Source organism: Tetrapisispora phaffii, chromosome 4, assembly GCF_000236905.1.
Source record: "Tetrapisispora phaffii CBS 4417 chromosome 4, complete genome".
NCBI classification, from domain to species: domain Eukaryota; kingdom Fungi; phylum Ascomycota; class Saccharomycetes; order Saccharomycetales; family Saccharomycetaceae; genus Tetrapisispora; species Tetrapisispora phaffii.
In genome coordinates this window covers 342,970-364,622 of record NC_016523.1, presented here as the reverse complement: position 1 = coordinate 364,622, position 21,653 = coordinate 342,970, and the positions used below count along the sequence as shown (strand labels likewise).

General features: G+C 32.7%; 12 protein-coding genes across 12 annotated transcripts; 8 read left to right on the top strand and 4 right to left on the bottom strand.

Moving 5' to 3' along the window:
* Positions 1-36: 36 nt before the first annotated feature.
* Positions 37-945, bottom strand: DPP1 (bifunctional diacylglycerol diphosphate phosphatase/phosphatidate phosphatase; the record flags this gene model as incomplete). The annotated part of the gene is made up of 1 exon (XM_003685201.1): positions 37-945. The coding sequence occupies one exon, from the start codon at positions 943-945 to the stop codon at positions 37-39; it is 909 nt and encodes a 302-aa protein (XP_003685249.1).
* Positions 946-2,048: 1,103 nt separating this feature from the next.
* ZIP1 (Zip1p) lies at positions 2,049-4,694 on the top strand (the record flags this gene model as incomplete). The annotated part of the gene is made up of 1 exon (XM_003685200.1): positions 2,049-4,694. One exon carries the CDS (start codon positions 2,049-2,051, stop codon positions 4,692-4,694), a length of 2,646 nt encoding a protein of 881 aa, XP_003685248.1.
* Positions 4,695-4,938: 244 nt separating this feature from the next.
* Positions 4,939-5,274, bottom strand: MGP12 (Mgp12p; the record flags this gene model as incomplete). The annotated part of the gene is made up of 1 exon (XM_003685199.1): positions 4,939-5,274. The coding sequence occupies one exon, from the start codon at positions 5,272-5,274 to the stop codon at positions 4,939-4,941; it is 336 nt and encodes a 111-aa protein (XP_003685247.1).
* Positions 5,275-5,750: 476 nt separating this feature from the next.
* Positions 5,751-6,635, top strand: INM2 (inositol monophosphate 1-phosphatase INM2; the record flags this gene model as incomplete). The annotated part of the gene is made up of 1 exon (XM_003685198.1): positions 5,751-6,635. The coding sequence occupies one exon, from the start codon at positions 5,751-5,753 to the stop codon at positions 6,633-6,635; it is 885 nt and encodes a 294-aa protein (XP_003685246.1).
* A 428-nt stretch (positions 6,636-7,063) lies between these two features.
* On the top strand, positions 7,064-8,224 carry MRX10 (Mrx10p; the record flags this gene model as incomplete). Its single annotated transcript, XM_003685197.1, has 1 exon — positions 7,064-8,224. The coding sequence occupies one exon, from the start codon at positions 7,064-7,066 to the stop codon at positions 8,222-8,224; it is 1,161 nt and encodes a 386-aa protein (XP_003685245.1).
* A 162-nt stretch (positions 8,225-8,386) lies between these two features.
* Positions 8,387-9,124, bottom strand: TPHA0D01700 (HAD family hydrolase; the record flags this gene model as incomplete). Its single annotated transcript, XM_003685196.1, has 1 exon — positions 8,387-9,124. The coding sequence occupies one exon, from the start codon at positions 9,122-9,124 to the stop codon at positions 8,387-8,389; it is 738 nt and encodes a 245-aa protein (XP_003685244.1).
* Positions 9,125-9,919: 795 nt separating this feature from the next.
* Positions 9,920-10,408, top strand: TPHA0D01690 (uncharacterized protein; the record flags this gene model as incomplete). Its single annotated transcript, XM_003685195.1, has 1 exon — positions 9,920-10,408. One exon carries the CDS (start codon positions 9,920-9,922, stop codon positions 10,406-10,408), a length of 489 nt encoding a protein of 162 aa, XP_003685243.1.
* Positions 10,409-10,533: 125 nt separating this feature from the next.
* TPHA0D01680 (M1 family metallopeptidase) lies at positions 10,534-13,164 on the bottom strand (the record flags this gene model as incomplete). The annotated part of the gene is made up of 1 exon (XM_003685194.1): positions 10,534-13,164. The coding sequence occupies one exon, from the start codon at positions 13,162-13,164 to the stop codon at positions 10,534-10,536; it is 2,631 nt and encodes an 876-aa protein (XP_003685242.1).
* A 1,444-nt stretch (positions 13,165-14,608) lies between these two features.
* On the top strand, positions 14,609-15,319 carry RCN1 (Rcn1p; the record flags this gene model as incomplete). Its single annotated transcript, XM_003685193.1, has 1 exon — positions 14,609-15,319. One exon carries the CDS (start codon positions 14,609-14,611, stop codon positions 15,317-15,319), a length of 711 nt encoding a protein of 236 aa, XP_003685241.1.
* Positions 15,320-15,745: 426 nt separating this feature from the next.
* On the top strand, positions 15,746-17,992 carry RRM3 (DNA helicase; the record flags this gene model as incomplete). The annotated part of the gene is made up of 1 exon (XM_003685192.1): positions 15,746-17,992. One exon carries the CDS (start codon positions 15,746-15,748, stop codon positions 17,990-17,992), a length of 2,247 nt encoding a protein of 748 aa, XP_003685240.1.
* Positions 17,993-18,445: 453 nt separating this feature from the next.
* MOB1 (Mob1p) lies at positions 18,446-19,351 on the top strand (the record flags this gene model as incomplete). Its single annotated transcript, XM_003685191.1, has 1 exon — positions 18,446-19,351. The coding sequence occupies one exon, from the start codon at positions 18,446-18,448 to the stop codon at positions 19,349-19,351; it is 906 nt and encodes a 301-aa protein (XP_003685239.1).
* A 403-nt stretch (positions 19,352-19,754) lies between these two features.
* ALG11 (alpha-1,2-mannosyltransferase ALG11) lies at positions 19,755-21,452 on the top strand (the record flags this gene model as incomplete). The annotated part of the gene is made up of 1 exon (XM_003685190.1): positions 19,755-21,452. One exon carries the CDS (start codon positions 19,755-19,757, stop codon positions 21,450-21,452), a length of 1,698 nt encoding a protein of 565 aa, XP_003685238.1.
* Between the last annotated feature and the right edge of the window lie 201 nt (positions 21,453-21,653).

Sequence of the window (21,653 nt, the reverse complement as noted above, 5' to 3'; positions counted from 1 at the left end):
AAATATAATGTTTTTTTTGTTTTACTTTCTGACTTTTTAAACTGTAAATGGTCTTGATTCTGGATCCACTTCCTCATTTATATTATTACTAGTTGGTAAATAATGGTGATCATTATTTTGAAGAGTAACATTCGAGTCATCTAATAGAGGTTTGAATGGTAATGGATCATAAATGGATGGAAAATATCTTCTGTATGTACAAAATGCAAACACAAAACCAATGAAAGAACCTAAAAGGACGTCTATAAAATGGTGCCTATAGTCTTGAGTTCTTGATAGTGCAATTAAAGTTGCACCTAGCAATGGTAAAAGTGCAATGGCCTTTGTCCAAAGTGCAGCATGTATGTTCCCGGTCAATAATTGACCACTTAACCAAAAATATAGGAATCCTAAACCAGCGAAACTTTCACTGGAATGACCTGATGGAGTTGTTCTAAAACCTTCAAGAATTTTATCCCAGTCTTTAGAAGTGCACACATCTCTTGCATTTACTAAAACATTTATTGGAGTACCTTCTGTTGGTATACATCTTGCTAAGAAATCAGGTCGAGCTCTGCCAAACCAATTTTTAACAAAGTTTGTAAATAACGCAACGGATGTTACAGAAAGAACTAAGCCTAATACTGACACATATAATAAATGCCACCTATGTTTAGCATCAGAAAATAGGAACCAGACTATGGCCATTGTGATTAAAGGGACTATTAAACTGTATACAAATAGCATAAAATCACTCACTCTTTGATGTTCAGCATAGGGATGAGATATGGTTAAATCGTTAATATAGAACTGTCTTTCAAAAGGCTGAAAATAATATACAGGTATATTTAGTATCAGCAATAAAACTAATAATAAAAGATCACCAATTCTCCATTTGGATGATCTATTGGAATCTAAGGATGAAACAGATATCCCCCTTATCAGTCTAGACCTATCAATTATCATTTGGATTATATTTCGGAAATATCACGAATATATAAGGATTATAATTTCAGAGTTTTTTGAACTTATTCTAATATAATGCAAAATATTGTGTATCAATTACACATTAGTAAATTATATTAAATTGAATTAACAAAACAAAACGACACGAAAGTATAGTCTTATTAGTTTCGATAGCGACCGTTATGGTAGTAAATTAATCCGTTTAAACACTTTGCATATAATGATAGCCAGTTACTTAGCAGTTTTTAATTAACTATAAAATATCCTGCCCATAAATATATTATAGCTTTTTGAAACACAGAATGAATTTAAAGATATTTCGTTATATCTCCTTAACAACACAAGTTAACTTCTTGGATATGGGTTTCTTTTTTCTTACTTTTCTTTCTTCCTGTTGCTCTCTTTTCACCGAAATTGTAAATTTTTTGAGGCTTTAAAAAAGAGATAACAATAAATGGTGTCATAGTATGAATTGAATATATAGACATATATATTATATTCCAAAGCTGTTCACTGGTGAGTTTTATACACCTGACAATAGAGTTATAAAAATACGTTATTTTGATAATTTTCGAATTTAACTATAACAACAATCTCTTAGTATCAAATAAGCAAATTTATCTCCACGCACCAATACAGACATTGCAGTCGAACACTTATTTTATTATGATATACTTACAATATAATAGTACCTTAACTTTTGATAATATACTTTCTCAGTACTAAGATAATAAAATGTATTGGAAGTATACGATTACAGATATAGTTAGATTTATATTCTTATATTTGTCTACATATATAGGGTTGTGCATGATGTTAAAGTTTGGCGGCAAAAAACAAAAAAAGCTGAAGATACGAAAAACAAACCGACGGCAACTTGATTAATTGTAACTATTACTTTTAAAATGCAATATTCTTTTAAAAGAAACCATTATAACTTTGGTTATGCCTTTACATTTATTTTATATAACTGAGCCAGTGTTCAAAATTCAAGTAGTTGAGTTGCTAAACTGTTTCTGTATACATCGAACTATATTTGAGAATTTGAGTATTGGCGGCTAATTACAAAAATTAATATAATTGTTTCTGGAACTCTATTCAAAATGTCTAATTTCTTTAGAGATAATTCCGTTGCTTTTAAACCACGAACTAATATATTCTCACGTTTATCTTTAAGAGATCAAAATGAGCAATCAACCAATTTAAATGATATTTCCGAAGCTAAACGTAAAGATGAGATCAAAGGTAACTTAAATTCGGTAAACGAAACCTTTTATGGCTCTAACAGCGAACATTCCTCGCAAATGTTTTCTAGTGCAATTTTATCACCTGATAATACTAATGCAACAGAAGATACTACAGGTAATATTATGGATAAGAAAGCTATTAAAGACAATAAAGATATTTCTGTCGCTCCATCAATTAGTAATAAAAAATTTGATGAAAGTGAAGAAGATGAACTAGAAATAACTGAGGTAAGAAACTTGACTCCAACTAACATGTTTTATCCTGATACTGCGAATAATTACCCAGAAGATACCTCAACTGTGGTTGATAAAAAACTTACCTCCATTAATACTGGGGCTAAAAATACGGACACCAATTATAACAATCATTCGTTAGAGACCTCATCTAATGATGTTTTACTTGATGCGTTCAATAATACCCAAAAAATATGCTCTGTTTTAAAAATTGAGTTACAAAATGCACAACAAGATAATAAAAAATTGAAAAATAAAATACAAGCCACTGATGAAGAGACTAATAAACTTGCTTCAAAATTTGCTGAATACAAAAAAAAAATTTGCGATCTAGAGCAAAAGATCAAATGGTTTGACGAGCAAAAGAATCATAATGATAATAAATTACATGACTTAAAGAAAACCAATCAGTTAGTTGTTGCAAAAATCAACGATCTTAAAACTAATTATGAAAGTATCGGTGTCACTGTGTCAAATTTGAAAAGATCAAAAATGATGACAGAAACGGAATTAAATAAAAAAAATAAAGAAATTGAATATCTACAGAAAGAACTAGATGATTGTTCTGGTCAGCTTAGTGAAGAAAAGATCAGGAATAATAATTTAATCTTGGAATTCAACACTATAAAAACACAAAATACTGAAATAAATGAATCGATGAAAAAAAATTTTAATGAATTCGATTCTATGTTGAAAACATTTATTAATGAGAGATTCATTAATTGTTTAAAAGATGAAAGTTCAAATACGAAAGAAGAGATCTTGAAAACGTTTGAAATAAAATTAAAAGAAAATGAAAATAACATTAAACAGAATTATCAAGATGATGTCGTAATCTTAAAAGAGTTTTGCAAAACTGAAAATAATAATATTATTAATTCAATTAACTCAAGTTTTTCTAATACGGTCTCTGACTCTTCTTCAACTTTAGAAAAATCAATTATGCAGAATATTCATAATGGCAATGATAAAGTCATAGAAAACAGCAATAATATGAAAAATTGTATTGATGAAGTTAAGATCCAGTTAGTTGAAGATAGAAATCAAATTAATGCTGAAATTTCAAAATTTTCATCTCTTATGTCGGAATATAAGGAATTCGAAAAGAAGTTAGAAACTGTGTCACAAGAAAATACTGAACTAAAAATACAGAAAACTCAATTATTAACTTCAATTGGTACAAAAGAAGCACAATACGAGGAATTATTGAATCAAGTAGGAAATTTGAAACTTTCAACCACAACTCTCGAAGAAAATGAAAAGTGTTTAAAAGATCAAACTGAAAAATTATTAGAGAAAGTGTCAGAGTATGAAAAGAGCATTGAAAGATTAAAAAATCTTGAATCGAATTCGTCAGCAAACTATGAAAATAAGTTGGCGTCACAAGTCACAATTTCCAATACTCTAACATCAGAAAATGATATGTTAAAAAATATGGTAAAGCGTTTAGAAGAGTCCAAAGAACAGCTCAGCCATGAAAACAATAAAAAGTTTGAGAACCATCAAAAACTGCTCGATCAAGTAAGTGAACTTAATATCGAGTTAGTTCACTTAAAAGCAGGCGAATTGGAATTAAAAGAAGAGAATTATACATTAAAAAAAACAATAGAGAATAACAAATCTAATTTTGAAGAGAATAGTAGCAGTGTCAAAAGGTTCCAACAAAAAATAATCGAATTGGAATCTGATAAGCAAGAATATATGTCTGAAAAGTTAGACTTACTTGATAAAATTGAAGAAAAGGAAAATCGGATTTTGAAGTTGGCTAATGAAGTTAAAGTTTTAGAGAAGGAAACCAATCAGTTGAAAAATTATAAAAATGCACAGTCTAACATGAGCAGACCAAATGCAACTACTAGCAAACCTAATAACATTCAAAAGAGAGACACGAAAACTTTAGAAGGAGAGAAAGATAGTTTACTACTATCTCAATTAGAGAATACCACTAATAAAAAGAGAAAAAAAACTATAGCAAAAGAAAAGTTAATTATTCAAGAAGAACCAAAGGAGGATAATATCATTAAGAGCTACGATAATTTTGATCTTTCGTCATCATTAAATGATGATTTAGAGATGATTTTCCCATCTCAGGTTGAACTAAAAATTAACAAGAAACCGAACCAGAGAAACAATTCACATTACACACACGATCCATATCCTAATACCAGAAAGAAAATGTTATTATCTGATGATTTTACAAGTAAATTAGAAAAAGGTCCTAATCCTGTGCAAACTTCATCAGTGAAGAAACGAAAGGGAATCAAATAAACAGTTTCTCAATAATAAATCGTGATTGTAATTGAACTAAATATTATATCTTGCAAAATATGTATAAATTTATATAAATATGTGGCAAATAGTAAAAGAATATATTAATATATTATAAAGATCAGCAGTTTCTGTCCTTCAGAAAAGCACATTTGTTTCAATTATACCTCCAAACGTAATGATTCCAAGGGTGAAATGATCAGCAAAATGATTGAATATGCAATGAAATCAGATAGAGATACTCTTATTCCATTTCATGAATACCATCTTTAACCTCTGATTCTGTCATCTTATGAAATATCTTCGATATCTCACCTGATTTGTTGTTTTCTATATGCAGAACAGGAATATCAAAACAATATTTGTCCCACCATTCCTTATTATTTGGAGAATCAATATCAATTAAATTGAGCTGCACCTTATCTTTATATTTGTCTTCCTCAAGAACAGAACTTAAAACAGTCTTGGCCTTCGTGCACAAACCACAATTGGCTTTAGAAAACAACGTTAAACGTACGTTGTTTAGATTTTGTGCTGGTCTACTATAGTGAATAGATCTTGAAAATACTCGTTGGATCATTATTAAATCAATTGTAGATTACAATATACAGGGGATGGATGACGTTTAGTGTAAATATATTCGACACTTCTCTACTAGATGGACTTATTTCTTCAACTTTAAAGGAAAGAAAAAGGCTTCAATAGAAGTGAGAGGGGATGGAAAGTTCAATTGATACTATCTTAAATCATATGCTTCAAATAACAACAATGACTTTAAGTAATAAGAGAGTATCTAATCATTTATAATGTAGTAGTTCATTTTTCCTGTTAGTCTTACAACCATTTCTCAATAAATATGGATCACGGTCGACCGAAGTGAAAAATGTTGTACCTTTAAATTTAAAGATGTAGTCATTTGAAGGCAACTTAAAGGGTATAAATATCTCGTTATATTCGTGATTGACACATTTATCCTCTCTTCCAGTTAGTGATAATAACATAAGAGGTAAGAACCATTCAGCAGAGTTGTTTTAAAATTATACATATTTGTTTAAGATGGTGTTATCTAGTAATGAATTGAAAGATATTGAAAATAAAATCATTGATCTGTTAAACAATGAAATTGGACCAATAATTAAGAAAAGAACAGGAACTACGTTTGGAGAATACTCAGATAAGACTAACTCAACTGACATTGTCACTGAAGTTGATAAGAGTGTTGAAAAAAAGATTAAGGAATTCATTTCAGAGAATTATCCAAATTTTAGTTTTATTGGTGAAGAAACATATATCAAGGGAGAGACAAAAATAGGTCCTGAACCAACTTTTATTGTCGACCCCATTGATGGAACCACTAACTTTGTTCATGCCTTCCCATTTAGTTGTACTTCCATTGGTCTTTCTGAAAATGGCGATTCTGTATTAGGAGTGGTTTACAATCCTCACATAGACCAAATGTTCCATGGATCTAAAGGAAATGGATCTTATTTAAATGGGGAACGTCTAGATGTTAAAAAGAGACCTTTGGATTTTACAAGCAGTTTAGTGGCATTAGAAAGTGGCTATGAGCGTGGAGACACTGGTAATTTCTTAATTAAGTCAAAGTTATGCAAAGCGATGTTAAGTGAAAATGGAGCCCATGTCCATGGTGTGAGAAGTTTAGGTAGTGCTGCTATGAACATATGCTACGCCGCTGCCGGCTATCTTGACTGTTACTGGGAAGGTGGTCCTTGGTGTTGGGATGTGTGCGCATCAAAATGTATTCTTGAAGAGGCTGGTGGCATACTAGTGGGTGGCAACAAGGGCGTCTGGGATATTCATTTGAACGAAAGGGTTTACTTAGCTGTTAGGGGCGGTACTACTGAGGCTGAGCAGAAAAAATATGTTGAGAAGTTTTGGAGCTACCTCGAAGGTGATTTGGTTTATGAGTACAGTCACTAGTGAAACTATTCAGTTGACAGAGGTTTCGTATTTCTCTTTATATTCAGTTCCTCATCCATATTCATGGAGTGATTGTTCAAAAGCAAAGTAAATACATAAATGAACAGATTTAAATATACATACAGATATATATATAATCGTAAACGTTGATACAATTCCAATTGATTACCTTACCAGTAGCTATATAATTCGAAAAGAATAGGTTATCACTTGCAATGTCCTCTTTTAAAGTATGAGCGATGTAGCGTATCAAGATCAAAAATGTCATCAAAACTAATTTTCAAAAGGAAACTAAGAGCCATCAATATAAAAATAATGTTGTATTGGCTTTATATATCCACACATCCCTCCTTTGAGTACTCGAATAAGGAATTATTTAGGAAATCAATAGACAATAATAGTGCAAGTTGGTAGACTACAATTAATCAATGAGTTTAAGACATGCCATGACTCCTTGGAGGATTTTAAGATTTCAGTCTTTAAATTCGTTCCATTTACAAAACATCAGACGTGTTAATAGTAAAAGCATCTTCCTTAACAGTAATACCAATATTAAAACTACTAGCAATAATACTAAAAGATATCCAAAAAGTATAAAAGTGAACCCATCCAAACATTTGCGAAGAAATGTTGGTAAAAAATCTGGGAGTCATGATGACCAAGAAACGGCTAATGTGTTGTCGACATATAAAGTTAAAACTTGTTCAGTCATAACCACGGCTGAGAAGTATAACTTAGAGAAAGGTATAGCATTATTGAGAGACCGTGGGATAATTCCTGTTACATTGATCCCTGATGAGATTATCACATTCAAATATATTCATGAAGGAGAAAAAACCGACATTATGGTTCTTGCTGATAACGGTTCTGTCATAAGTTGGGGTTTGAACGAGAAAGAGTTATTGGATAATTTTATACCAATATTGAGTGAGGCTCGTATTAATCCTTTAGATGAATCCAAATATGAGACAGAAGATATTGATTTCATTGAAATTGAGAACTCAAAAGCCTTAAGTAAAAATATGGAAAGTCATTTACATAACGGTAGTTACATCATGGATGATTTGCTAATTGTTAATTCAATTGATCCTGAATTAGGGTTATTAGATAAAGCTGCATTCTCAAGTGGTATAGCAAGAAGTACATCGTTAGCCGTTCTTGAAGCAGCTTTGGAAGAACATACTCAAAAATCTAGAATAATAACAGAAAAATTCTCAAGAGGCATACAAATTAACTTGAAGGAAAAGCACTTTTTGACATCTATTGGGAAATTATTTCTAATTCGTGGGCGATTGAACTTATATTCTAATATAATCGAAACTCCAGATTTGTACTGGAGTGAACCTAGATTGGAGAAAATATATAAAAATGTCTCTCATTTTCTGGATATTGCACCACGTATTAATATTCTTAATAGTAAACTAGACTATTGCACAGATCATTCGAGAATGCTTTTGTCAGTTTTAAATGAAAAGAAAGGAACATTCTTAGAGTGGATTATCATATATTTAATTACAGTTGAGGTTTGTTTTGAACTTCATCACTATTGGGTCAGTTTCCAAAATTCAAAAGAAGAAAAGACTATTTAAGAATCAGCAGAAGTTAGCTAAGCTTCTTAAACTGGATTATAAATTTGTAAATACATCATGAATATATTAAAGTGTTCTTTTAAATAATCTATATTTTAAGACATTATTATATTTATTTACGTTAATGAACGACATAAATGTCATATCATAGACATTTCATCATTAGTATTTTGAAATAGGATCAACAACTTTTATTGTTATCCCATCGTCACGAGTATTCTTAACAACACTCACTTGAGTAAGATCGTAAACCACATAATCAGCACCTGCTTCAAATAATACCTCCTTGGAATGAGAAGAAGTAATACCAACAACAGTTGCACCCATGGCTTTACCGGCAATAACACCTGCTGGTGCATCTTCAAATACAACTGCTCTTGCTTTTTGTGAATCGAACTTCCATAGCTTACACAATTGTTCCTTTGCTGAAGCATAACCTTCCGGATCAGGCTTGCCAGCCTTTACGTCAAACCCAGTAATAAAAATATCTGGTTTCTTAACATCTTTAAGAATATTGTCAAACCAGGAAAAGACAGAGTATGGAGAACCAGAGGTAACAATTGCCCACTTACGTTCACCATATGCTAAACCATCTGTATTAACATCCAATGATAGTAAGAGATCTTTTGAACCTGGGATTAGTTTAACCAAGTTAGCAAATTCAGTTGCTATAGATGATTCCAATAACTTTACCCCAGCATTATCAGTATTATCGATATCAGGGAAAAACTTCACCAACACATCTATTGATCTGACACCATGAGAAAACTTCAGTACTTCTATATGATCAACGTTGTAGGCCTTACACAATTTAATCCATGCTAATTCGACAGCCTCAATGGAATTCACAATTGTACCATCCAAATCAAACAAACAGACGTCTACTGTAAACTCAACCATCTTTTATTAATGTCTAGATCTCTTTGATCTCAGTTCGTAATGTACTAACCTATCCGACTGCAAACGAAAAAAAAATTCAACATATCCATTTAATCCTTCAATTAGTTAAATATACCATACATTTAGAGACTAATAGTCATTATATATGACTATTATTGTTATAAAAGTACTTTACACACACTCCTGAAAATCTCTCTTAAATGACAAATCAAATATGGGGAAGGTTTGTTTGACGAAGTGAAAGTTAAAGACTCTTATATTAAATTTAGAATAATATATATATAGAAGAGATGTTTTAAACATATACCTGTTATCATAATCATACTTAAGTAACTATCGTTCAACTGTTGGAGTGTTGTAATTGCTTTCCTAACTTTGACAATATTATCGAAAGGAGCATGTATGTTTGTGAGGCTGCGAGTAGATGGTCTCGGTATGTGAAATACTGATATTTATTGTGATTAGTACACTTGAAGTTACAAACCATCTAACTGACAACAGCTTGTTTAACAAAAGATTAAACTGAGTTTACCAGAATCGTTTACTTTTACTTTTTTATTCCAAATATAACAGTTATATTGCAATAACAATTTAATGTCATCACATTGCTGAAGTGACACAAATTAATAAAAGCACAATATTAATGGAAAAAAACTGATATAGTGACTGGTTTGTAATGAAGAAGGTAATATAATAACATGCGCTATATATTCATTAGTAAAAAGATCTAATGACAGGGAATTTGGTTGTTTATTGGGGTTTTATGGTATAGAAGAATTTGATGTCTTACATGAAATGGAAAATGATGACACGTTTCAGCCTAAAGATAATAAGAGCAACAGCTTGTTACTCGCTAGTTTGCTAAATATTGGTTTGTACTCACTCATAAATTTAATAATAGTTGGATTGGTATTTATGGTCATTGCATTACGAAGAAGGAAAGTAAAGGCAGCGTTGCCTCGAAATAGTTCCCCATACTCTGATAGTATGAAAGGTGTATCTCCAATTTGTATTGATAATACTATTCTGTATCCCAATTTAAATTTCACAACAAACGATGAAGTATATTACATTTCTAAAATAGATGACACCTACGTTCAGCAAATGAGAACCTATATATTAGATTCTCATGGTGAAATAATGAAAGATCTGCCAAGAACGATGACTAAGGCAATTACTACAACCCGGAGGCTATATTTTATAAGAAATTCGTTGTCTTATATACAAAAGATAAGATTAAAAGGATTTTGGAAACCGTTTAACAGAAAAAACACGACATCATGAGATCCCTAGCATTATTAATAGTCAGAAAATTATGTTCAAATTTGATGTATTTAGTAATTCTAATTTATAGCATACTTTAATTTATGTAATCGATGTGTCATTATCGATAAATACATATATCAAAATTATTTATAAAAGCCATTATCTTTTAGGTAACTCTTGACTAAATCGGCATCTCTAGTAATCCATTGCGCCTTAGATGTAATGGTGTCCAAAGATTGAGCCAAATTTTGATCGAAACCTTTAGTAGACTTGCCCTTGAAGAATGTTTCAATATCTTTCACGGATTCTAAAGAGGTAAAGCCAGAAGTACCAACTACTAGAACAGAGCCTAGCATGGATAAACCTGGTGGTAATCTTTTAACTAACTCATCCCAATTTTCTTGCATCCATTTCCATAGTGCAATTATACCTTCCTTGTGACCTCTTAATCCGCCCATTGGAATGTAGATATCTTGGTTTAAAACAGTTCCATCTAATAAGTAGCCTAATGTTCTTTGAATTAATTGCGGATCATTGAATCTGCCTAAAGTTCTCAATGCAGCTAATTTTTCATCTGAAGTCTCTGGGTTCTTGTAGATGTTAAATATTTTTTCATAGTTCTCAATACCACCGATTCTACCAGCCGTGGCAAAGACAACTGGTTTGATTAGTGGATGAATAGCGTTTTTGTCACCAGATGTGTATTTTTCAAACATCTCCATAGCTGCTCTCTCAACCACTGGGTCTCTAGCAGCAGCTGCACTGCTGAATAAAGTGACTTTTAGACGTTGTTCTGCAAAAGAAGAAGTTTCACCCTTATTCTCAGTAAAAGTCCAACCTAGCTTATGGATCTTTTCTGATATCAATTGTCTAGTGAATTCATCTAATGCTTCTTTGACATCTTCAGATTCAAAAATCCATGTAGATTTAAGGCCAGACAAACTGTTGATTATTTGTTCCCAGACAACAAATGATTCTTCGTTTTTCCAGTCAGAAACTAATTTCAAGAAATTGGTAGTGGAGGTATAACCAGATGAGGCTAAACCCTTTACATCGGCGACTAAACCGGTACGATCTTCCACTGACAATAGGTCTCTTTGCTTTGATAGTTTAGCATATCTCTCATCAGAATACTTAGTAATGTAGATGCCTGCTTGACCACCATTGATTTTAAAAAAGTCACTGTCATCTTTCAAGTTGATTGTAGTTGTCTTCTCATTGAATACAACAGAGTGATCGACACCTTCCTTGGTTCTCAATGCTAAGAAAACAGGGTACAAGGTCTCATCTTCTTCTGGTTTAACGTCACCAGTGCTCAAATAACGGTTTTGAGTCAAAGTAATTTTTCTTGGATCAGCTGGATCTTCTTCCACTATAATGATTGGAAAACCAACTTTTTTGGTCCAGATATTCATGACTTTTGAAACATCTTTCCCTGAAGCTGCAGACAAAGCTTTCCATAAATCTTCAGTCTTAGCATTACTGTATTTGAATTCATTTAGATAATTGGAAACACCTTTAATAAATACATCTTCACCTAACCATTTTGAGATCATTCTTAATAAAGAGGCACCCTTAGAATACGAAATGGCATCAAAAATTTGATTAATTTCATCAGCTCTCTTAACAGGAACTTCAATTGGATGGGATGATCTTAAAGAATCTAAACTCAAAGCATGTTGTAAAGTATCTGTGACATATTGTTCCCAGACATTCCATGATGGCTGAAATTCATTACAAGAGTACCAAGACATCCATGTAGCAAACCCTTCATTTAACCATAAACCTTCCCACCAGTCCATAGTAACCAAGTTACCAAACCATTGATGAGCTAATTCATGTTGAACAACTTCTGCGACTCTTTGTACTCTATCTAAAGTAGCATTTTTTTCATCTATCAAGACATCAACTACTCTGTAAGTAACTAAACCCCAATTTTCCATTGCACCGGCTGAAAATTCATGGACAGCGACATTGTCAATCTTTGGTAATGGATACTGAATGTTAAAGGTCTTTTCAAAGAATGACAACGTCTTTGCAGTTAAATCTGCAGCATATTGACCATCCTTCTCGTTACCTGGAGTTGCGTAAACTCTGACAGGGATTCTAAAGTCCCTGTTTTCGACATACTTCAATTCTGCAACAATAAAGGCAACTAAGTAAGTTGACATTTTTGGAGTGACATTGAACAAAGTAATTTTCTTACCAGTTTCCTTGTCAATTACTTCGCTTTTAACATCCATATTGGACAAATGGGTGTAATTTGGAGAAGAAATCAAAGTGATGCTAAATGTGGATTTTAAATTTGGTTCATCAAAGCATGGGAAGGCTCTCCTAGCATCTGTTGGTTCCATTTGAGTTGTAGCCATGTATTTTGTTTCCCCAGTAATCTTATCTTCATACTTTGCTCTGTAGAAACCAGCCATGTTTTCGTTCAATTCACCAACAAATTCGATATTTAATCTTATTGTCTTTCCAATAAAATCTTTTAAAACAGATTCGTTTGCCAAATTGATTGTCAAAATTTGGGCTTCATTATCATTATCAAAGGTCTCAACGTCAATAAGGGTAGAATCATTTAATTGTAAGCTAATCTTAGATACGTTAATCTCATAGACGTTTAATTTAATAATGTTATCAGCCGAATTGACTTTTAAATCAATGGAAGTCTTACCATTGTATTTAAAGGAATCAAAATTTGGTTCCAATTCGACATCATAATGTAATGGTGTCAAATTAGTAGGTAAAATCTCTCTTTGTTCACTGTTAGACATAGTAACTCGATTGAAATTAATCACAAATAATGGAAGTTAGTATATTAGTCAATAAAAAGAATTATATCCGAATGGACCACTCCACAGTTTTTACTTGGTTCAACTGTATACAATTGCAATTAAATACAGATAAGATATCAACTGATTCAATACTCCTCAAATACACTTCACCTACAACAAAGTTTCTAAATAATTGGTTAAAGATAACTTATCTTTTATAGTTTCTAAAGTTGTTGTCTTAAATTTTTCTTTTACATTAAAAGAAGGAACCGTGAACCTTTCAAAAAACAGATGCAAGTACAAAACAGAAGGTTCACATCTAATTGAATAAACTGTTGCTATTTTGAATAATAAAAGAAGTAGAGATAATTCTTGTAATGTCAATGCAGGTGTTTTATAGTTCTTGATATTTGTGAGTAGTTTAGTGAGTTTATAATCCCTGTGTAGACCTGGATATGGAACTTAACATAGATCAATGCCAGAACCAAAAGAGGGTTTTGATCAGTGACTCTTATTGTTTTGATGTTTGAGCTATATGACAATGATGTTCACAGTAGTTCAGCAAACTGGATTGAGTAATTGGGAATCAATCTTTATAATTTTTAATATATTGTTAATACATACGTTAAACCCTTGGATTGACGGTTTAGTAAATTTTCACATTTACCACATGAATGTCTTGTGGAGGTGAAGAGCAATCTTTTATTGTTCATGAGTGTTAAATTATTTACAAATGGAATATAGTTATTATTTACATGAGACTTCTCTTTTCTTGAGCTGCAACTGATGGGGTTTGATTTAGAAACAAGTTTCGTCGTAATACTGTTATAGCCATATTGAGTATATGATCTTGTACCAAACAGCAGATACCTCCCAGAGGTCACAGAGACTCTAATAGGAGTCTTAGTGAGTATGGTTGGTATGTACGACATTATTTGATCAGATATCGATTCAATATGAAATGACCGTTTTAACTTTCTCAATTGCGATAGTACCTCTAGTCGTACGATGATTCAATGTTCACAGTTGAATAACAAAACCAGTGAAACAAAACTCGAATGCGATCCTGTTATCCTCAATGCACTAGATGTTTCCTCTCTTTAATATACTTTTAAACCATTCTATTGAAACATTAATAACTTGGTTTTTAGTGATACTTACTAGCCATTAACAATTTCAAATTTGCTGTGAGAGCGATATTGGAATATTAGCTTTCTAGATCGATGATAAGATTGATATTTAAAGCATTTTATTATGCTGAATATACTTAATAAGAAGGAGGTATGTATGGTTTTACAATCGAATAGAGCCGTGCTATCACAAAATACTAGTGCATATATAAGAGCAAGTGTATTTAGGTTCCCTATTTGCTTAGTACTTATTGGTAGATACACATCCCTTTTTGAGTCATTAAATCAAGCAGCGTTTGTTTTAAAATCTTATTATGACAACAAATACTCTAATAATTACGTTCACTGGATTTGATTCAAGGTATGAGGACAATGTGGGCGCTCAACTTGATGCTATTATGGACTTTTTAAAAGTATGGCTTTATGACAATATTTTAACAAAATTTGAAATCAATAATTCCAACCCTCTAGTTTTGTTAAAATTGGAAAAATTTAAAAGAATACTAATCGTTGCCCCAGATCACCAACTATCTGAGTTAATCATATCATCGATCGTCCAATCTAATCATTTTTCTGAACTTTATTGCAGAATTTGTTATACTTTACAAGATTCAAAAATCAATGAGAGAACATATTTGGAAGTACCGAAATCGCAAAAATTATTCTTGATATCTCCACCTGTGTCTCCACCACCAGAATTTGATTTTGAAAGAGTTGAAGATGAACCAAGTAGAATCACGCATCATATAGATGATGCTCCAAAGGCTATGACAAGTTTCCCTGCTGAAACTAACGAATTGAAAACCACCGCGACACAAGACATTCCTACTCTGATGCTTAACGGTGCCGATAAACCAGACGGCCATAGACTATTATTAAGTAGCAGTGTAGCCAATATAACACTCCAAAGACGGCCAAGTGTGTCAGTGAATGTCGACGACGAACCGCATGAGTCAGTAGAAACGTTTAAAACAGTACTCCCACCAAAATCTACATTTGATGATGACAGTGACCTGGAAGAATAGAACCTCTCCCAAAAATAACTCTATAACCAAATTTAACATACATATATAGACATAATAAATTAGCATATTAATCTAGATCAAGCATTGTTCCAATATACTTTTACGGTTATTTTGACATCAACTCTATAGCTTGACACTGTCTGCCTATATGCAGTTTTCGGCGATGAGCTTAATAGATCACAACGTAAATAGTTTTTCATTAGTATCAACAAATCTATAAACAAAGTTAAACAGATGAGTTTTGGTGTAGTTATATTACTTCGTTGACATTTTAACTGCATATCTATTTCTTGAATGATCATTTTCATAATATAAGTTGTTTTTCTCTGTTTCCACTTGTGTAACTGGTATACAAGAGGTTACAATCGTATCACAAGTCCATCACCTTCCGTAATAGTGCAAAGAAACTTTGATGCATATAAAAATATGATAAGATCTAATAGCAAACCAGTAAAGAAAACCAGCTCTAATAATAAACAACCGTCAATTGCATCCTTCTTTAGCAAAAATTCTAATAGTGCCTCTTTGAAGAACTCTACCACATCGAATGCTTTCAAGAAAAGTTCTCGACCTTCCAGTCCTCAAAAGGAGATAAGTTCCAATCAAAAAGCAACACAGCTCAATAAGAAATCAATGTTGTTATTTTCATCGCAAGGTTCTTTTGATGAAAATGATCCAGATTTTGAAGTAAAAAAACTAATGAATAAACCACACCTTAACCATTTCAAAAAGTCTCGATTAACTGGCTCATTTGGAACTCTTTGTAGAACGTCCTCCAATTCATCGGTATCATCATCAACAATTTCTCACCATTTAATACAAGATGAAATGAGTGATTCAATATCTTCGATTACATCGTTTACATCAATTAAGGGTTCAAGCCCAAGAAAAATATCATTTACTCGAAATATATCAAATGATACTTTTACACAAAGTGCTCTTTCAAGTAAGAACCCTAACGCATCCCCATTTGAGGAAGACTTTGGAGAGATGACCACGAGTACACAATTTAGTTTATCAGCCTCCCAATCATCAGAACGAAGTAACGGGAGCACTAGTTCTTTGAAGAGGCTAACTTTCCAAGGGCTTGACCTACAAACAAAAAGAATCAAACCTATTAAGCGTCATAAATCTTCACTATCCAGCTCTCAAAATAAAAACAATTTAAATAATATATTTTCTGAATTAAAATTGACCAAAGAACAACAGCATGTTATTGACCTGATAATACGAAAAAAGTTCAGTGTCTTCTATTCAGGTTCGGCTGGTACTGGTAAGTCTATCATTTTAAGAACAATAATTGGGAGATTGAACGGCTTATATGGTAAAGATACAATAGCTGTTACTGCATCAACTGGATTGGCTGCAAGTACAATTGGCGGTGTGACATTACACAGATGGGCGGGTATTGGTTTAGGTGGAGGGAGTTTGGATTCTTTAGTAAATAAGATCCAAAAAAATCATGAACTAAATGCAAGTTGGAAAAATACAAGAGTCTTAATCGTTGATGAAATTTCTATGGTTGATGGTAAATTTTTAGACAGACTTGAAGAAATAGCAAGACGAGTAAGGAAAATCAACAGACCCTTTGGTGGGATCCAACTTGTATTAACTGGTGATTTTTTCCAATTACCACCTGTTAGTAAAAAAGAATATAATGAACCACCTCTATTCTGTTTTGAAAGTAATATGTGGAAATTATGTGTTCAGAAGACTATCCTATTGACTAAAGTTTTCAGACAACAAGATAACGAACTAGTGGATATTCTTAATAAAATCAGATTTGGTGAGATCGAAGATCATATGGTTCAAAGATTAAGATCCTTAAGAAATGAAAAAAGATATTCTGATGGCATCAAACCGACTGAACTGTATGCCACTAGAAGGGAAGTTGAATCATCTAACTCGAGACAGCTAGATTTGTTACTCGGTGAGAAACATGAGTACGTAGCAGACGATACTGGTCCTAAGGAATTACATAATTTAATCGATTCGTCAGTGATGGTTGAGAGAAAAATCACCTTAAAGGAAAACGCACAAGTTATGATGTTAAAGAACAAAGTTGAATCTGAGTTAGTCAACGGTTCTTTAGGAATTGTTTTATTTTTTATCCCACAAACATTAGAGAAGAAAATGAATGAAATTTATCGTATAATGGACGAAGAAGCCATAAATGATATGAAACTAGTCTCTAAAGTAGTTGGCAACCCTAGAGCAAGACTCTCTAAAGAATTCCAAGAAGAATTAAACATGAGACCATTTGCTCGCATGGAAAGACTAGAAAACATCCTCTTCTACGCCACCACCAGAGTTTCCCCCAAAGATATCAAGTTTCCTTATGTCAAATGGACCTTGCCACTTGGCAGATTTCATCATGAATTAATGTTACCAGACAATTTTGTCGTCGATCTACCAGGTTCCCATTCCGCATTACAGAGAAGTCAAATCCCAATCATGTTATGTTGGGCATTATCCATTCACAAATCGCAAGGTCAAACATTACAAAGATTAAAAGTTGATCTAAGAAACATTTTCGAAGCAGGTCAAATATACGTCGCATTATCAAGAGCCATCTCAATGGACACATTGCAAGTTCTAAATTTCGATCCATCAAAAATCAAAGTCAACGAAAAGGTAAAAGAGTTCTACCAAAAGCTAGAAACCGTGAGTTAGCACCATCTAAATCAAAATATACAACCATACAAGTTATACAAGTTATACAAAACCCACACACAGTTCTAATCAATTACTGTCACCTTATTACTTTGAAGGGCTCACTTTAAGTACCCACATTCGGCGCTACCAATGCGTACCGTATATAGCCCATCCCATATTAGATTTCCCAATTGGGCGATACCAAAAACAATCAGTTACAAGAAAAAATTCATTCAACTTTGATTTTAAGAACCGTAAACATGATGATAAGTTGTTATAAAGCTATTATATAAAAGTTTATTTAGTTTAGTTTGTATCATTTCGATCTTGTAAGAGTGCTAAGAGTTTTATCTGTTGTTTTGGAATCAGTACTTTTTATTTTTACATTTTTGAATATTTTTGGGAATTGTAATAGTTGGCAACAGTCAAGGTATATATCGCTGATATAACTATACATATAGTAATTGGAAGATGTCATTTCTACAAAATTTTCATTTGAGTCCAGGCCAGACTATACGTTCCACCAGAGGTTTCAAATGGAACACTAATAATGGCAATGCGGCCTCGAATGATAACGATAATTACAAGAATTTCAATGTAGGTGGTGGTACTCAAGCGAATGAGTTGAATGCACCAGCTAATATTATGAACCACAATCAATACAGCCAACCTACAAGGGTGCTTCCACAGACGCCCACTAAACAAGTAAATAGCAGTCCACAGCAGATAACGGATTTCAATTATACACCTTCCCATCAGCAACCGTATATTCAAGCACCTGTGGGGACTACTGTTTCTTCGCACCAGGATCTAAAGCAAATTGTGGAGATGACTTTGGGTTCCAAAGGTGTTTTGAACCAGGCTGTGAAGTTACCTAAGGGTGAAAATGAAAATGAGTGGCTGGCAGTGCATTGTGTGGACTTTTATAATCAAATCAACATGTTATATGGCACCATCACTGAGTTCTGTTCACCGCAATCCTGTCCGAGAATGATTGCCACTAATGAATACGAATACTTGTGGAGTTTCCAAAAAGACCAACCTCCTGTTTCTGTATCAGCCCCCAAATACGTAGAGGTATTGATGAAGTGGTGCCAAGATCAATTCGACGATGAAACCTTCTTCCCATCAAAAACTTCTGGTACTTTCCCAAATAGATTCATTCAAAAAGTAGCAATTCCGATATTAAGGAGATTGTTCAGAGTCTACGCACACATATACTGTCATCATTTCAATGAAATCTTAGAGTTGAATTTACAGACTGTACTGAATACAAGTTTCAGACATTTTTGTTTGTTTGTTCAAGAATTTCAACTGTTGAGACCTTCTGATTTCGGACCATTGTTGGAGCTAGTTAACGAATTGAGAGATAGATAAGCTATATATATATATAATTAAGAAAGGATAAAGAACTATGCAAGATAATACCTTTTGAAAGGGACTGTTGTACAGCTTTTACATATCTTCAACCTTGTAATATGAAGAGGTCTTCTTGCCATCGTTATAGCTTGTAGCATGCAACTTCCATTACAAAAGTAGTTTGATCCCACAAACATTTGTTCTTTGTGCGCAGGATTCTTAGAGCAATCGATTTTGGGATACCGCATAATATGTCGTTTTTGCAGAACAAATGACTTTAAAATCCTATAAAAGAAGCACATTTATATATAATTAATTATTAGTACATGATACCATGATCTGTGTACCATTAATGGGCGAGGGTTGAAAGCAACAAACAGATAATATTTAATACTGCTACTGCTACTGCTATCTGGCTAAGATGATATTAATAACTACTATATTAGTGCTGCTAATTAGCACATTATATTTATGTTTCCGTGTACTACTGAAAATCACTTACGAGTACAGAAGACCATCGTCAAAGTTCTTAAGAGAGTTTAAGATTGACCATAAGGAGAATGACTCCACTCTAGTGATAAAATCAAGGTTTTATTTAGGATGTTTGAGATACCAGTTATTGAAGGCATCCTCTCACGTTACAGAATATTCAAACGATGATACGTTTTCTAGTTGTTTGAAGGTAGATAGAAAGGAATGGGATACTGTTATAGCTAACGCAGGTAGGGGTTCAGAGGAGAAATTATACACTGATAATAAATTATATGGATTTTTCCATCCCTATTGTAATGCAGGTGGGGGTGGTGAAAAAGTCCTATGGAAAGCTATAGAAACTGTTTTGCGTAACGATAAGAAGAATGTGGCCATTGTCTATACTGGTGATGTCGATGCTTCCCGTTCTCAAATTCTGGATAATGTGAATACTACATTTGGTTACAAACTGGAAGAGAGCAGAGTCGTGTTTATTTATCTAAGGACAAGATTTTTGGTTTCTGATAGGACATGGCCAGTGTTCACGCTATTGGGTCAAGCTTTTGGATCTTTTATTTTGACAGTCGAAGCATATTGGAGATGTCCAGTTGATTTCTGGTGTGACACAATGGGTTATCCATTTGGTTATCCTGCTATCAGATTCATGGCAGACATGCCAATAATTGCATACACCCATTTCCCAGTCATTTCAACTGATATGTTAGACAAGTTGAAATTTTCTGAAACATCTAATTCGTTCAGAACTAAAGCTAAGTATATTTATTGGTCAATCTTCATGTTTTTCTATGAATGGGTAGGTTCCTTAGTGTTCGTCTCTATAACGAATTCAACTTGGACAAATAATCATATAAAAAGTATTTGGAGAGATAGTCATTCAGAAATTATTTATCCTCCTTGCTCAACTGAAAGATTGGTTATAAAAGAAGATAAATGGAATAGAAAAAATCAAGCTGTAGTCCTTGCTCAATTTAGAAATGAAAAGAGACATCAATTAATCATTCAAGAATATTCAAAATACTTAGCAGAATTATCAACTACTGAAAATTATGAACCTCCAAAAATTATTTTTGTAGGATCTACAAGATCTCAAAATGACAAAGATTATGTTGAGAATCTAAAGAGACTAGCGTATATCAATTATAGAATTCCTATGCACTTAATGGAGTTTGTCACTGATGCCCCTTACGAGGATATTAAAAAATATCTCCATGAATCATCTTATGGTATAAACGCTATGTGGAATGAACATTTTGGTATTGCGGTTGTCGAGTATGCAGCAGCTGGATTGATTCCTTTAGTTCATGCTTCAGCAGGCCCATTATTGGATATTGTTGTTCCTTGGGACGTAAAAAATAACAAAGAGGCAAAAGTTAACAACGAACAAACCAGAACTGGTTTCTTTTTCATCAGTGAAGAAGATCCTGATTATGTTAAAACAGCTAATGATAAAAATGCGTATAACAGTTTGAAGGACATATTTAAACAAGTCTCAGAATTGTGTGATACTGAGAAATTTGAAATTAGTAAAAGAGGGAAATTATGTGTTTCAATTAAATTTTCAGATGCTAAATTCGATGAAGACTGGGATAAGTATGTTATGGACATGCTTGATTTAGAAATTATTTAAGTATTTTAATAGTTTTAAATATTTATTGTTTCTACTTTAATGAAATCGTCACTTCAATGAAAACTCCAATGATTTAATTACCTTCTGCCAGAACTGTATTATTACCGCAAAGTCACAGACTATAAAATATTAAATTATATACATTATAAATAATATTACAAAGCTACGAAACCCATTTTGTTACTTGATAAAAAGAAGATA